This window comes from Filicampus tigris, chromosome 3 (assembly GCF_054856515.1).
Source record: "Filicampus tigris isolate MCC_2025a chromosome 3, RoL_Ftig_1.0, whole genome shotgun sequence".
Lineage (NCBI taxonomy): Eukaryota > Metazoa > Chordata > Actinopteri > Syngnathiformes > Syngnathidae > Filicampus > Filicampus tigris.
The window spans coordinates 22121389-22138247 of record NC_141219.1 but is presented as its reverse complement, the minus strand read 5'-3'; the positions used below and the strand labels follow the sequence as shown (position 1 = coordinate 22138247).

At 40.8% G+C, this 16859-nt stretch overlaps 2 protein-coding genes across 3 annotated transcripts in view; both read right to left on the bottom strand.

Annotated features, from left to right (window-relative positions):
- Positions 1–1594: 1594 nt before the first annotated feature.
- LOC147150303 (uncharacterized) lies at positions 1595–13495 on the bottom strand. 2 transcript variants are annotated; one of them, XM_086025516.1, is made up of 3 exons: positions 13048–13495; positions 11946–12578; positions 1595–3036 (listed from the first exon to the last, which is right to left on the bottom strand). In XM_086025516.1, the coding sequence occupies exons 1-3, from the start codon at positions 13238–13240 to the stop codon at positions 2162–2164; spliced, it is 1701 nt and encodes a 566-aa protein (XP_085881642.1). In that variant the 5' UTR covers positions 13241–13495; the 3' UTR covers positions 1595–2161. The 2 variants fall into 2 exon arrangements, with proteins under 2 accessions (XP_085881642.1, XP_085881641.1); XM_086025515.1 differs by lacking the exons at positions 11946–12578; positions 13048–13495 and adding an exon at positions 4769–5427.
- A 1423-nt stretch (positions 13496–14918) lies between these two features.
- Positions 14919–16859, bottom strand: part of LOC147150302 (uncharacterized) — a 3755-nt gene continuing 1814 nt past the window's right edge. The window contains exon 2 of the mRNA XM_086025504.1: positions 14919–16008. Coding sequence (XP_085881630.1) covers positions 15044–16008 — 965 coding nt within the window. The 3' untranslated portion in view covers positions 14919–15043. The remainder of the gene's footprint in view (positions 16009–16859) is intronic.

Here is a 16859-nt window from a genome sequence, read left to right as displayed (position 1 = left end):
AACTTGTTTTAATCATGTAAATCGAAGTTGCTTGTGAAGAAAGTGGAATGTGAGTAGGACATAGCCGCAAAATAGGAACGATGCTCTTATCAATCAATCAATCAATCAATCACATTTTATTTATATAGCACTTTTCATACATAAAAATGCAACTCAAAGTGCTTTAAAACATTCAAAGCAAAACATAGATGATTAAAAAAAAAAAAAATCAGTTCATGCCCTCCCTCCCAACAAACCCAAGACAGATATCCATTAGTACATCAGCAATCATTCACACACACCCACACAAAGTGCACAACCTGATAAAATGTGTTAAAAAGACATGACAAGGCACAGAGAAACCAAATGAGGAAAGGGTACCCAAGGATCAAATGGGTATCCGTGGTAAGACACGGAGTCCTTGGGACAGAATAAAACAATAACAATGGACTGTGCAAATGTAAGAAAATCAGAGGGGGATGTAAGACTAATGATGTATATATTGATTCATGTGTTAGGTTTTTCATGGCCAGGCTTGCTAGCTTTATTAGCTTTGTAGGTTTAGTTTTATATTATATAAAACAGGGGGGAATGTGAGAATGATAATGTATATCATGATTCATGTGTTAGATGTTTCATAATTAGGCTTTTTAGCTTTGTAGGTTTAGCTTTCTATTATATAAAAACAGGGGGGAATGTAAAGATAATAATGTATATCATGATTCATGTGTTAGGTTTTTCATGATTAGGCTTGTTAGCGTTATTAGCTTGTGGGTTTAGCTTTAGCTTTTTCCATATCTAGGCCCATCATGCTCGGTGTGCTTTGCTTTCACATATGTATGATAATGGCTCACACACGCACACACACATAGACAAAACAAGTTCAGAATGTTCCAGCTGCTTTCGCTCCCCTTTCTCTTAGAGCTGGAACACCTTTGTAATCAGGGACTCCTAAGAAAATAAAAGTGAAGAGGCGGAGGTGCTTATCAGATGGTTTTAGGAACTGTTGCAGTAGTTCCCGTCGCTCTCCTTGCGCATGTAAAATGACAATATTGTGTTGAGTGTCTTCTATCCTCCTTTGTGCGTTGTTTAATAATCACTTGGTGTGAACCTGACACTAATCCAGGTGTCGGCAACCTTTTACACTCAAAGAGCCATTTCGACATATATATATATATATATACATATATACATATATATATATATATACATATACACATACATATATATATATATATATATATATATACATATATATATATATACATATACATACATATACACATATACAGCTATCAGCCACCTCGCATATGGCATCCCAGAACACGACGGTTGTTGACGTGTTGTTGGAGACAGTGAAGAAAGTGGAATGTACATATATATATATATATATATATATATATATATATATATATATGTATATATATATATATGTATATATATATATATATATGTATATATATGTATAGTGTGTCCCCATCTCCCCCAGCGCCAAAATCCCATCTGCGCCCCTGGTAGCCACTGTATGTCAAATCAAGAATGCTGATTGGTTCCGCCATACTCAAGAATGCTGATTGGTTCTGCCATACAAGAACTGTCAAAAGACCCAGGGAGGTACTTTTTTATATTTATTATACATTTTGTGATTGTGTGTGTGTGTTTTTGTTTCTGTGCTGAAGCCATTTTTACAACTGGTTTGGACAGGTACAGTATGTTCACAACTTAAATGATCATAGCAATAGGTGCAGAGCTCAATTAAGAAAGTTAATCAACAAGAATCAGCATTTATTAAAGACTGTGTACTGAATTAATCTCAATTTAACAAATTGTATTTTATCAGTGGCGGGTGGTGCATTTCAGACCCACGCTTTCAGTGAGCACTAAAGTGACCGCATCCACTTCTTAATACCACCAAGGCCTGGGCACAGTACAATGGTTACACACTACTAAGTAAATGGGCAGCCAAAGACACACACTATGAAATGTAGACAATAGACGGTTGCAAATAAATGTCCACAATCTCATGTAAATTGTAAAAGTAGGTCAGTGCTTCTTATGGTGTTTCAGCCATCAGAGAAGGCCTTGCTGGCCCTGATGCCTACCAATGTAATTTATTCATGATCACATATCCACATTAACACACCCACTCAAATTTTAGCAGTTTAACTTAAGTTTGGCAGACTCATTTACTGCTACATTTGTCAACAATACACTTGTGTTTCTTAACCTGATACTTTTGAGGGAATCGTTTATCACATACACTGCAATTGAATGGTTTCTCACCAGTGTGCATTCTTATGTGTCTTGTCAAAGCGCGCCTCTGAGAGAAACATTTACTACAAACTGAGCAGGAAAAGGGTTTTTCCCCGGTGTGTTCTCTCATGTGTTTAGCCAAACTTAAACGTTCACTGAAACTTAAGTTGCAGACTGAGCAGTCAAAGGCTTTCTCTCCAGTGTGTATTCTCGTGTGTCTGTTCAAATGTGCCTTGCGAGCAAACGCTTTACCGCAAAAAGGGCAGGCAAAAGGTTTCTCGTCGCTGTGTGTTTTCATGTGATTTGTTAAATTAATCTTTTGACTCACTCGAAGACCACACACTGAGCAGGAAAAAGGTTTCTCTCCAGTGTGTGTTCTTGTATGTCTACTCAAATGTGCCTTACTGGCAAATCTTTTACCACAATCCGAACAGCCAAAAGGTTTCTCGCCTGTGTGGAGCATCATGTGTCTTCGCAGATTTTTTTTGGCGGAGAAAGATTTGTTACACAGGGAACATTCCCATTGTTTGTCGTCACTTTGACATGTCATACCACCTTTAGAGTGTTCATCATCATCATCATCAGAGTCAGACATTTTGTTGTCACTGTCTGTTACAGGAGCTAAGAGGCTGTCTGCTTGTGATCCTACAAATCGGTCTCCATCACCCTCCTCTTCATCTTCACCTTCAATCTTCACTATGACACAAGTGAATGGCAACTTGGTGATGTCAGCCTCCTCCTCTTCCTCTTTAATATGTGGGGGCTCTGGTTCGTGCTGCTCAGGATGAAGATCTTCACTGACGACTGCAACACAGAAGGAGACAAACACACGGTTAGTAAAGTCAAAACCTGGTTAGGCAAGTCTCAATATTGTGACTTTGTTATGTCTTGTTGTTTATACAGCCACTACACCACTCATAGTACAAACCGTTCCAACTGCTCCGATTTTTTTCTCTCCTAGGTCTAAAGGGGATCTTGATTGATACATAGTGGGGCTGAGAAAATAATGTCTAAATATATTTTAGAATATCAAATAAAATGGTGGACAGGCTTGACCGGGGGGCGGGGGGGGGGCTACGCGGATTTCTGACAGGACCACACATAATTTTAGCTAGAGGCCTAGATAGACCAGTCCGACGTTGGCCGACTGTGACCGAAGTTTACCCCCTGTGGCGTTGGGCCGGCTGTCGGCACCTCATGCTGGAAAAATACACCGCAAGGACAGACAGCGACGCTAACCATTAAAGTACCTTCTGCGCATGCGTGAGATGCAATACCCTTCCATACCATCGGCGGCGGTAGTCATTATTTCTCATGGTTAGAAAAATCCAACCATTTCCCGGGGGCGGATTATAAAAATGTAAACAATGCATTCAGCTATATTCTTCGCTCACGATGAACTCCCACGCGAAGTAAACTCACGTTCTTGACATGGTATCGTGAAATACTTAAATTGTCAACCCTCGCTCTTGTACTTGTTTGAAGGCAGCAAAGGCGTGCTCACTGTCACTTCCCGTTGGTGCTCCGAGCGCTGATTTGCTAGCTAACAGCCAAACAGAGTGACCAAATGTCACGACTCACGACGCCGATTCAACATGCTGAAACGCCCGCCAGACAGGGTCCGACACTACAACGGTGGTCACTACACAAATCAGACGGCACAATCAGACGCCACGACGCTTCACGACCTCCGACGTTTGGTCTATCTAGGCCTTAAAGCGGAAGTCAACGCAAACATATTTTTTCCAAGAATATGTTCTATGAAAGCCCACTAGTTGAAACAGGGCAATCTGATAAATATTGCGTTTGTGGAATAAGTGTTCTCTACTTGTTTGTAGCCGTCTGTGGGGGCGGCCATTTTGTCTTCTGTCGACTGAAAATGACATCACAACTGCTCACAATGACCAATCACGGCTCAGATACAGAAAATGGGTCTGCTGTGATTGGTCGTTGTGAGCAGTTGTGATGTCATTTTCAGTCGACAGAAGACAAAATGGCCGCCCCAGCAGATGGCTAAAAACAAGTGCATTTTGCTGCCTAACATTCTGCCTTATATTCCACAAACGCAAAATTAATCAGAATGCCGTGTTTCAACTAGTGGGCCTGCTGGGAACATATTCTTGAAAAAAATATGTTTGCGTTGACTTCCGCTTTAAAGGGAAGATGTGGGGACGCTACACTGCACTGTCCTAGTTGGCTGCAGGCTGCAAAGTACGAGCTGCCGATGATAGGTTTTTGTGATCGGCAATGAAAGGCATTGATCGATATATGATATCGATCGATATATCACAAACGTTTTCCACATAAATCGACCAAACAAGATTGGTGGCCTAGTATAAATTGCTAGTGTAAATGTATGTAAGTAATAATTCACAAAGACACAAAGTTAACACAGGGTTATTTTTGTTAACTATGTCCAGTACGTACGTTATTTTCGGGTATTAAGTTGACTTATCTTAAAATTAATAACGTTTACTTAAGGTAGTCAACGTCTCTGGGACTTAAGTAAGTGTGAGAAAGAAGTGAACAAACCTACCTGTTCTGTGTGATGCGTCGTGAGGCGTGTTGAAACCAGCGTCCAGCTGTTGACGTTTTGGCTTGTTCTCCTCTATTGTTCCAGAAAGTTCCTCCCCGTACTCCTCTTTTACACTTTTTGCACACATTTTCAGACGACCATCACGTCACTTTACACTCACACTTGATTTCTGCTTCGCAATGTGTTGCTAACAAACCCGTGCCGTTGTTAGCCGTTAGCAAGCTAAGTTAAGATAACTGGAGAATTAGCTTCAACGTACACCGATATGTGTTTATCCGGACAAGAATGTTTGATGAATGTTGTAGTACTGATGGGCCGAACTATATCGAGGCTGAAGTACGTTCAGTACGAATTTGGAAACAATTATTTTGTTAAGCGCATTTGTTTATCCAAAACGTACGCGGATGCAGAGCTGTAGTGGAAGTAGTACGGCAACTCCACTTGGACAAAGTTTTTTTTTCTTCTTTCAAATTTTCGGCAGTGTTGACGCAACTCGGTGTTTTACTGCCTTCGACAGCTACGAATCAATTACACCTTGAAGGAAATGTAAGAAAAGAAAAAAACACATCCCACAATACACATGTGAATCACTAAAAACTGCATTACTGCCTTCATTATCAACTGATGGTTCTCAGTGATCTGGCCAAAATACAATACAATACAATACGTACAAGTCCTCGGCACCTCGAGCAGCGCCTGGTCCGTAGACCCGAGGCTGCACGAAAGGGCGTAGGAGTGGAGGAGCTCGGAGTGGTACTTTGGGACGGGACCATTTAATGACTTATAAACAAATAGAAGAATCTTAAATTGAACCCTAAAATGCACTGGGAGCCAGTGAAGAGATAGATAGATATTTACGAGTAAAGGAAGAAACTCCCAGTACAGATAATTTTCTATAAAAGTAGTTCCGCATTCTCTTGGCACATTCCAGGAAAACATGCTTAACGGTACCTAGACAAGAGTCCCATAATATGAAGTAAATGTAAAAAATAAGGAAATAAATAAATAAATGAATAAATAAATAAAATTGAATTTAAAAAAAAACCACACCAACATAACCAGAGATCTGACGGTCTATGAGGTCCTCTTGTGGCCAAAATAAAACATTGCAAAATAACGGCTGCAGCAGAAATGCCTTCATACGATTGCCTTCTAAATTCAATATAAGTACCGAAAAAAAACCCACACATGAACATATATACCACGCAAGAAATAATCAACTTAAACGTACTTTTTTTGTCACGAACTTAGCCAAACGAAACAAAACTTGTAAACGTGGTGTGGTAAAACTTGAACACCAACTATTCTGTTGTGCTTTTACAAAGTCCCTTACTATAATTGCGTTTGTTCAATATTCCGTGTCCAAACCTTGATATATTTAATCATCCTTTCCATTTAAATAATTTTCTTTGGATTTTATTGAATAATTGCAGGTGAGCTGGAGCCTCCCATCTGATTTTGGGCGAGCAACCCCAGACTGATCGCCAGCCCATCACGGGGCACATGTAGAATTCCATGACTCAAGCTCCTCCTGAACCAAAAAAAAAACGTCGGAAGCGTCAATGCTGGGCTAAGGAGAAAAAGTACAATTCTGTTTTCCACTGGTCCCAAGTCTACCATTTCATTTGGAAATCAAGGTCCCAGAGTCTGGAGAAGCACAAAAGCCATCAATCTTGCCTGACTTGAACCCCATTGAAAATTTATGGGGTATTGTCAAGAGGAAGATGAGGGAACAGAAACCCCGAAACGCAGACAATCTGAAGACCAATATAAAAGCAGCTTGGGCTACAATAACACCTGAACTGTGCTGATCGCCTCCATACCATGCCACCTTGATGTTGTCATTAATGCAAAAGTAGGAACAACAAAGTACTGAGGGCGTATTACTTTAGTACGCTTTTCAGAAGACCAGCAAGTCTGTTAAGATCCCTTCTTGCTGGCTGGTGTAAAAGCAAATATTCAAATTTTGTGAAACACTGGATTTTTTATTTTTGTGTCTTTCTGCCATAATTTGAAACAAGGCTTGAAATATTACACTTTGTGTGTGGTGAACTAATATAACAAATTATTGAAATAAATGGCCTTTCCTGTATGACAAATTATTGAAATAAATGGCCTTTAGCTATAATATAACAACTTATTGAAATAAATGGCCTTTCCTAAATATTGTACGTTTTTTGGCACCCACCTGGGTGTCATAATCAACACCACTCATCCTGTAGGGTCACAGGGAGGTGCTGGAGCCTAGCCAGCTGACAATGGGCGAAAGACGGGCTACACCCTGAACTGGTCGCCAGCTAGTCGCAGGGCACACGCAGACACGTCACTGAGCGGGAACTGATCCCACACTACCCACACACAAGTCAGGCGAGTGTATCACTACACTTCAGCGACACTTGGCACCCACCTGTAATTCAAATGGGCCTGACCAGTAAAGTGATAGCATAATGAATACAAATCACAATAAGGTGGTGTTTTCCTCCATCATTTTAATGCAAAGCAAAATCTTTACATTACACCATCTATTCTTTTATATATAATAAAGAACAACATCAGACTTCTTCATTTTTCAATAGACTTAAATAACGCTAACATGAATGTTTTTGGAATGTGGAAGTAGACCAGTCCGACGTTGGCCGACTGTGACCGAAGTTTACCCCCTGTGGCGTTGGGCCGGCTGTCGGCACCTCATGCTGGAAAAATACACCGCAAGGACAGACAGCGACGCTAACCATTAAAGTACCTTCTGCGCATGCGTGAGATGCAATACCCTTCCATACCATCGGCGGCGGTAGTCATTATTTCTCATGGTTAGAAAAATCCAACCATTTCCCGGGGGCGGATTATAAAAATGTAAACAATGCATTCAGCTATATTCTTCGCTCACGATGAACTCCCACGCGAAGTAAACTCACGTTCTTGACATGGTATCGTGAAATACTTAAATTGTCAACCCTCGCTCTTGTACTTGTTTGAAGGCAGCAAAGGCGTGCTCACTGTCACTTCCCGTTGGTGCTCCGAGCGCTGATTTGCTAGCTAACAGCCAAACAGAGTGACCAAATGTCACGACTCACGACGCCGATTCAACATGCTGAAACGCCCGCCAGACAGGGTCCGACACTACAACGGTGGTCACTACACAAATCAGACGGCACAATCAGACGCCACGACGCTTCACGACCTCCGACGTTTGGTCTATCTAGGCCTTAAAGCGGAAGTCAACGCAAACATATTTTTTCCAAGAATATGTTCTATGAAAGCCCACTAGTTGAAACAGGGCAATCTGATAAATATTGCGTTTGTGGAATAAGTGTTCTCTACTTGTTTGTAGCCGTCTGTGGGGGCGGCCATTTTGTCTTCTGTCGACTGAAAATGACATCACAACTGCTCACAATGACCAATCACGGCTCAGATACAGAAAATGGGTCTGCTGTGATTGGTCGTTGTGAGCAGTTGTGATGTCATTTTCAGTCGACAGAAGACAAAATGGCCGCCCCAGCAGATGGCTAAAAACAAGTGCATTTTGCTGCCTAACATTCTGCCTTATATTCCACAAACGCAAAATTAATCAGAATGCCGTGTTTCAACTAGTGGGCCTGCTGGGAACATATTCTTGAAAAAAATATGTTTGCGTTGACTTCCGCTTTAAAGGGAAGATGTGGGGACGCTACACTGCACTGTCCTAGTTGGCTGCAGGCTGCAAAGTACGAGCTGCCGATGATAGGTTTTTGTGATCGGCAATGAAAGGCATTGATCGATATATGATATCGATCGATATATCACAAACGTTTTCCACATAAATCGACCAAACAAGATTGGTGGCCTAGTATAAATTGCTAGTGTAAATGTATGTAAGTAATAATTCACAAAGACACAAAGTTAACACAGGGTTATTTTTGTTAACTATGTCCAGTACGTACGTTATTTTCGGGTATTAAGTTGACTTATCTTAAAATTAATAACGTTTACTTAAGGTAGTCAACGTCTCTGGGACTTAAGTAAGTGTGAGAAAGAAGTGAACAAACCTACCTGTTCTGTGTGATGCGTCGTGAGGCGTGTTGAAACCAGCGTCCAGCTGTTGACGTTTTGGCTTGTTCTCCTCTATTGTTCCAGAAAGTTCCTCCCCGTACTCCTCTTTTACACTTTTTGCACACATTTTCAGACGACCATCACGTCACTTTACACTCACACTTGATTTCTGCTTCGCAATGTGTTGCTAACAAACCCGTGCCGTTGTTAGCCGTTAGCAAGCTAAGTTAAGATAACTGGAGAATTAGCTTCAACGTACACCGATATGTGTTTATCCGGACAAGAATGTTTGATGAATGTTGTAGTACTGATGGGCCGAACTATATCGAGGCTGAAGTACGTTCAGTACGAATTTGGAAACAATTATTTTGTTAAGCGCATTTGTTTATCCAAAACGTACGCGGATGCAGAGCTGTAGTGGAAGTAGTACGGCAACTCCACTTGGACAAAGTTTTTTTTTCTTCTTTCAAATTTTCGGCAGTGTTGACGCAACTCGGTGTTTTACTGCCTTCGACAGCTACGAATCAATTACACCTTGAAGGAAATGTAAGAAAAGAAAAAAACACATCCCACAATACACATGTGAATCACTAAAAACTGCATTACTGCCTTCATTATCAACTGATGGTTCTCAGTGATCTGGCCAAAATACAATACAATACAATACGTACAAGTCCTCGGCACCTCGAGCAGCGCCTGGTCCGTAGACCCGAGGCTGCACGAAAGGGCGTAGGAGTGGAGGAGCTCGGAGTGGTACTTTGGGACGGGACCATTTAATGACTTATAAACAAATAGAAGAATCTTAAATTGAACCCTAAAATGCACTGGGAGCCAGTGAAGAGATAGATAGATATTTACGAGTAAAGGAAGAAACTCCCAGTACAGATAATTTTCTATAAAAGTAGTTCCGCATTCTCTTGGCACATTCCAGGAAAACATGCTTAACGGTACCTAGACAAGAGTCCCATAATATGAAGTAAATGTAAAAAATAAGGAAATAAATAAATAAATGAATAAATAAATAAAATTGAATTTAAAAAAAAACCACACCAACATAACCAGAGATCTGACGGTCTATGAGGTCCTCTTGTGGCCAAAATAAAACATTGCAAAATAACGGCTGCAGCAGAAATGCCTTCATACGATTGCCTTCTAAATTCAATATAAGTACCGAAAAAAAACCCACACATGAACATATATACCACGCAAGAAATAATCAACTTAAACGTACTTTTTTTGTCACGAACTTAGCCAAACGAAACAAAACTTGTAAACGTGGTGTGGTAAAACTTGAACACCAACTATTCTGTTGTGCTTTTACAAAGTCCCTTACTATAATTGCGTTTGTTCAATATTCCGTGTCCAAACCTTGATATATTTAATCATCCTTTCCATTTAAATAATTTTCTTTGGATTTTATTGAATAATTGCAGGTGAGCTGGAGCCTCCCATCTGATTTTGGGCGAGCAACCCCAGACTGATCGCCAGCCCATCACGGGGCACATGTAGAATTCCATGACTCAAGCTCCTCCTGAACCAAAAAAAAAACGTCGGAAGCGTCAATGCTGGGCTAAGGAGAAAAAGTACAATTCTGTTTTCCACTGGTCCCAAGTCTACCATTTCATTTGGAAATCAAGGTCCCAGAGTCTGGAGAAGCACAAAAGCCATCAATCTTGCCTGACTTGAACCCCATTGAAAATTTATGGGGTATTGTCAAGAGGAAGATGAGGGAACAGAAACCCCGAAACGCAGACAATCTGAAGACCAATATAAAAGCAGCTTGGGCTACAATAACACCTGAACTGTGCTGATCGCCTCCATACCATGCCACCTTGATGTTGTCATTAATGCAAAAGTAGGAACAACAAAGTACTGAGGGCGTATTACTTTAGTACGCTTTTCAGAAGACCAGCAAGTCTGTTAAGATCCCTTCTTGCTGGCTGGTGTAAAAGCAAATATTCAAATTTTGTGAAACACTGGATTTTTTATTTTTGTGTCTTTCTGCCATAATTTGAAACAAGGCTTGAAATATTACACTTTGTGTGTGGTGAACTAATATAACAAATTATTGAAATAAATGGCCTTTCCTGTATGACAAATTATTGAAATAAATGGCCTTTAGCTATAATATAACAACTTATTGAAATAAATGGCCTTTCCTAAATATTGTACGTTTTTTGGCACCCACCTGGGTGTCATAATCAACACCACTCATCCTGTAGGGTCACAGGGAGGTGCTGGAGCCTAGCCAGCTGACAATGGGCGAAAGACGGGCTACACCCTGAACTGGTCGCCAGCTAGTCGCAGGGCACACGCAGACACGTCACTGAGCGGGAACTGATCCCACACTACCCACACACAAGTCAGGCGAGTGTATCACTACACTTCAGCGACACTTGGCACCCACCTGTAATTCAAATGGGCCTGACCAGTAAAGTGATAGCATAATGAATACAAATCACAATAAGGTGGTGTTTTCCTCCATCATTTTAATGCAAAGCAAAATCTTTACATTACACCATCTATTCTTTTATATATAATAAAGAACAACATCAGACTTCTTCATTTTTCAATAGACTTAAATAACGCTAACATGAATGTTTTTGGAATGTGGAAGTATTTCGGAATAGTACAGTGTTCAAACCGACAAACCCTAGACCAGCTCTCAAGCCTATCTGCACACCTCTCACTTCCTGGTTCTCCACCAATCACCTGCCGCTTTCACCAGGACAATTATTTCATAAGATTTATTAATCATGACCGGTGATAGTCCAAAGTCTCTTCAGTTTATTTAAAGTCCAACAACTTCATTTCCCCCCAGCACACTTGTGTTTGTTTAGCTTCTCTTTCCGAGAGAATCTCTTCTCACACATGCTGCAACCGAACACTTTCTCCCCAGTGTGAGTGGTCATGTGTCGAACCAATGTTGAGCGGTCACAAAAACATTTGTTGCACATGGAGCAGGCAAAAGGTCTCTCTCCAGTGTGTGTTCTCATGTGATTTGTTAAACTAATCTTTTGACTTACTCTTAAACCACACACTGAGCAGGCAAAAGGTTTCTCTCCAGTGTGTGTCCTTGTGTGCGTTATCATGTTTGACCTGAACGAGAAGTGTTGACCACACACAGAACATGTAAACGGTTTCTCACCGGTGTGTGTTCTCTTGTGTTGAACCAATGCTGAATGATCACGAAAACCCTTGTTGCAGACTAAACAAGAAAACGGTTTTTCTCCAGTGTGTGTTCTTGTGTGTGTGATCAACTTCACTTTTTGAGAGAATGTTTTACTGCAAAATGAGCAAGAAAAAGGTTTCTCTTCTGTGTGTGTTCTCATGTGCACACCTAAAGTGTACTTGGTACCAAAGGTTTTGTCACACTGAAGACATGCTAAGTGTGTGTTTTCCGTGGGACATGGTATATCACCTTTTGAGTGCTCATTATCAGTGTCAGACTTTGTGTCGGATAATGGAGCGAAGCAACTGTCTGCTGGTGATCCCCCACAGTGGTCTTCATCACCTTCTGTAGTCATGTGTTGCCTTGAGCTGCTGCTTGCTTTGTTCTCCTCACTTTGACTGGAATGAAGCCATGACTTGAATCTTTTGTCATCATCCACTTCAGTCTTCACAATGACACGAATCACAGGGAAGCCCTGAAGATGCTCTCCCTCCTGCCTCCTCTGCATGTCCTCCTCTTCATCTTTCATGTGGGGAGGCTTTGGCAGCTCCTCCACCAACCGAGAACTCTGCTCCGGTTGCTCAGGGTGAAGATCATCTTTACGAACATCTGGAGGACACGAGAGAACAAACACATGTGTTGCCAGTTTTTTTTTTATAGCAAAAAATGATACCAAAATAAATACTTTCCGCCCACTATTAATATTACTACAACATATAAAATATATTCGTAAAACGTGTAAGAGTTAATCAGTGTGGCACATCCTGATGTCGCAACATTTGCCAACTCCTCTTTGCAATACACTCCAAATCTACGCAATAGCGAGGGCACCTCCTGTGCGCAGCCATTTTCACATCACGGCTGAGGAAGATTGTATATTTAGACTTGTGACTTGCTAAAACCCAGTGACTTGACTCGCTTAAAGTGCTTGACTTTTTACACACAAGTTGGAACTTGCCTGATAAAATTCAAGGCTTGAGATAGATTTCTTCAATTGGATGCGCATATTGTTTATAACTTAGTCACACCTTTGCTGTTAAAACACAGTTGTTTAATTGAGAGGAAGAAGTGCACAAACCTGGTATGTGTAACCCATCTTGAGGCTTGAAAAAAGCGTCCAGTAGTTGACGTTGTCTTTCGTTCTCCTCTTTTGTACGACAAAGTTCTTCCTCGTAATCTGCTATCGTTCTTTCCAAAACTGCAAATATTTCTTCAATGGCTGCACTTAGTCGCGCATTAAGGAGCGCTCTCAGCATTTCTACTTTACACATGTTTCACACGATTATCAAAACCCTTGGCGTTCACATTCGATCGACACTTGACGACGTGTTGGCGACTTCCGCGTCGCGTCGCGTCGCTTAGTTAGCAGCCTAAGCTCACTGGAGAGTGTATGTGGATGCGAAAGTTCATATAACTTTTATGTAATTATGACGGGAATACACCCAGAATAAAGAACAGCTCCCGTTATGACGATAACAAGGACTAAAGACAGTCTGGTGTGTTTTCCTTTAGGTTTACTTCCGGCAGACAAGACAATACACTGTAGTGCACGAGTGCCTCTCTCAGGTGAGGAGGTGTCATTAAACGCGCAAGCTTCCGGCATACAGTAGTTAATGGAAATATTCTTGGGCCCTTTCTTTTTGCAGTGTAATTACACATCACAGCTTTGAGACAGAGTGTGTAATTCCTTTAATAATTCCTTTAATAATTCTTTATTTTACTCAGAGTAACATGAACACAGTCGCATGATGTGCTTTGCTGTGTCCACAGTCCTCACATTTTCCATCTCAATTTTTATACACCAGCAGTAATCCACTCAAACGGACCACAGTGTTAAATGTTTCACCTTATCCATATGTCGTCCCCTTTCCCTGACTAACTCTGGTATGGCACACCTCTCTTCTGAGAGACATTTGGCATTTTTTAATACATATGTACCGGTTATACACTTAACAGCTTCAGGAAATGCGGTTTGTACTGGGTTCTCCTCTTTTGTAAAGTGTATTCACACATCCTAATTTGACTGGAAAACGTTTCAAGCCTCGGTATGCTCACTTCATTCAATAATTTCCTATGCTGTCCACATTTCATTCCAGCAATGATTATGACAATGTTCAAATGTCATCTGTACATCTGTCTTGTACCTGTCTAGCATATTTCTGTCTTGTCTGCATTTCCTTCCCCAAACACGTGCTTACATGACACCCAGAAGAGACTCAACCCTCAACCTTTTCAATTTGATCATCCTTCTTCCAGTCAGAGTCAAGGAATAGATTTTACTTTCTTGGTTAGTTCTGAATGGAAGTGTTCATCTGCTTGTCCCCCAACCCGAAGGTTGTGGGTTCGATCCTCAAACCTTGCGACATGATGTCTAAGTGTCCTTGAGTAAGACGTTGAACCTTAATTTGCTCCCAGTGGACCTGGCAATGCTCTGCATGGCAGCAGCCTATCATTAGTGTATGAATGTGTGCGTGAATTGGAATGGTCTTGACCGATACGGTATACTCAAGACCTTTTGAGAGTTCCAGACTATTCAGGACTATTGAGTGCCTCCGAGAACCAGAACCAAACAAAGTGAACCAGTTTCTGCTCAACTGTAAAACAAACAATTTAGCTCTGTCAGACATTAACATTTAAACCAGGCCTGAAAACCCAACATATTCATAAATCCCAAATTTTATTCTTTACTTTTTACTCTCACGTATGTGATTTGAATGTGATGTGTTGTCATTTTTTTTTTTATACATATAGTTTATCCAGCTTTCATATTATAATTATCTTCATCTTAATCTAATCTTGCTTTTAAATATAATTTCCTTGCCTCTGTAAAGCACTATGGACTTTCCCTTTGTATGCAGAGTATGGTGCAATACACATAAACTTGCCTTGCATTTAAATTGTTTTCCCAAGGGACCACCATTATCTGAATAATACAAAACACAGTGACAATTAAGACTAGAAAATAACCTTTATTGTCCAACTTTCAAATGTTTGAAGCATATCCACAAGTAATAGCTGCAGTATCGAAAACCAGTCACACACGTGATGAGTGGTCCGCACAATGTGTGACCCTGTTAAAAGTCAGTCTCTCTGCTTAATTTCTTTCCAGCACACTTGTGTTGGTTCAGTTTATCCTTACGAGAAAATCTTTGATCACACACACTACAACTGAACAATTTCTCACCCGTGTGCGTTCTCATGTGTCGAATCTGTGAGGAGCGATCTGAAAAACATTTCCTGCAGCTTGAGCAGGAAAATGGTTTCTCACCAGTGTGCGTTCTCATGTGAGTTATTAAACTACTCTTTTGATTTACTCTGAGACCGCACACTGAGCAGGCAAAAGGTTTCTCCCCTGTGTGTATTAACATGTGCTTTACCATATTTGATCTCACAGAGAATCGCTGTCCACATACTGGGCACGCAAATGGTCTCTCACCGGTGTGTGTTCTCATGTGTGCTGTCAAAGTTCCTTTGTACTCAAATTCTTTAAAACACACTGAGCAAGAAAATGGCTTCTCTCCTGTATGGCCTCTCATGTGTCCTTTCAAATCAGTCTGGTTAGGAAAAGCGGTGCCAGATCCTCGATATGTCAAGTCATTGTTATCACTGTGAGTTCTCATGTGTCTTTTGAAAGATGACTTGCAGCCAAAGGATTTGTCACACTGAGGACATGCCAAAACTTGGTTGTCAGTGTGACACGTAGTACCACCTTTCAAGTGTTCATCACCAGTATCAGACGTGTCTCCACAATTTGAGAGTGGAGTTGGACAGCTTTCTGCCCGGGATCCTCCACTATGGTCTCCATCAACTTGCGTTATCATGTGGTGACTTGAGCTGCGGCTCGGAGGCTGTTGGCCTCTGTTGTTCTCACTGCCACCTTTGGCTTCATCTTCACCCTTCAGAGGGACGTATGCCAATGGCAACTTGGTGATATCCTCCTCTTTCTCTTCCTTTTTAATGTTGGGAGGTTCTACCTCTTGCTGCCCCACCGTGGAGCTCCATTCCTGCTGCTCAGAATGAAGATTTTCCTCACTGATGTCTGCAGGACACAAAAAGACAATCGCACGTGGTTTGGAAAAGTCATTCAAGTTTGTTGAATTCTTCTTTGTGTTTTAAGGCCACTCGCAAAGTGTATTAGTGCATTTCTGCTACCCATTGATGTGGATGATAACTGCTTTGGCTTACAAAGCAGTTCATTCACATTAATGGTACAATCCATCAATTTAAGGGTCACGGTTTATCCTGGCTTATATCAGGAAAAAGGCAGACTTCACCCTGGACAAGTCAATAGTCAATCGCAGGATACATACACACGAACACGTGATACACACGAACATTTACACTGTCACTTAGTGACATCAATTGACATCAATTTATCAGCAAATGCCTGGTGTTAATTTGTTTTTTTTTTTAAAAACTAGTTGTAGAATAGAAATAATCAACAGAAACATAGGTAGTAATAAGATGCCCTGCTTACCATACCTGACCTCATTCACAAGCTGAAAAACAGTTGGAGGAATTGTATTAAATAATATAAATCTGTTCCTACCCACTTATCTCTATTTCACTATTAATATATCAACAGTATTTATGAATATTCCTATCTACTATCTGTATGAAAGTTAATATCTAATACTATATACGGTATTCAAATATATATATATATATATAGAGAACAGTACAGATTGTAAAGGTAAGGCAAGGTAGCTTTATTTAAATAGAGCATTTCATACACAAGGTAAGGCTTTACAAGATTAAAAATACAACACGAGACTGGATGAAATTGTTAGTGTGTGGTCTGTCAGACGTTCAAAATGCATGACGCAATCGTTCAGATTTTAGAATATCACCATTTTGCTTTGAACGCTGAGCTCCACTATTTGACCCTGT

Excerpts from the sequence above, each read along its gene's own strand:
- LOC147150303 (XM_086025516.1), bottom strand. The coding sequence starts at position 13,240 with ATGTGTAAAGTAGAAATGCTGAGAGCGCTCCTTAATGCGCGACTAAGT. Across the intron at positions 12,579-13,047 it reads AGATGGGTTACACATACCAG|ATGTTCGTAAAGATGATCTT; the intron begins GTTTGTGCACTT and ends CGTGTCCTCCAG. Across the intron at positions 3,037-11,945 it reads ACACAAGAGAACACACACCG|TCGTCAGTGAAGATCTTCAT; the intron begins GTGAGAAACCGT and ends TCTGTGTTGCAG.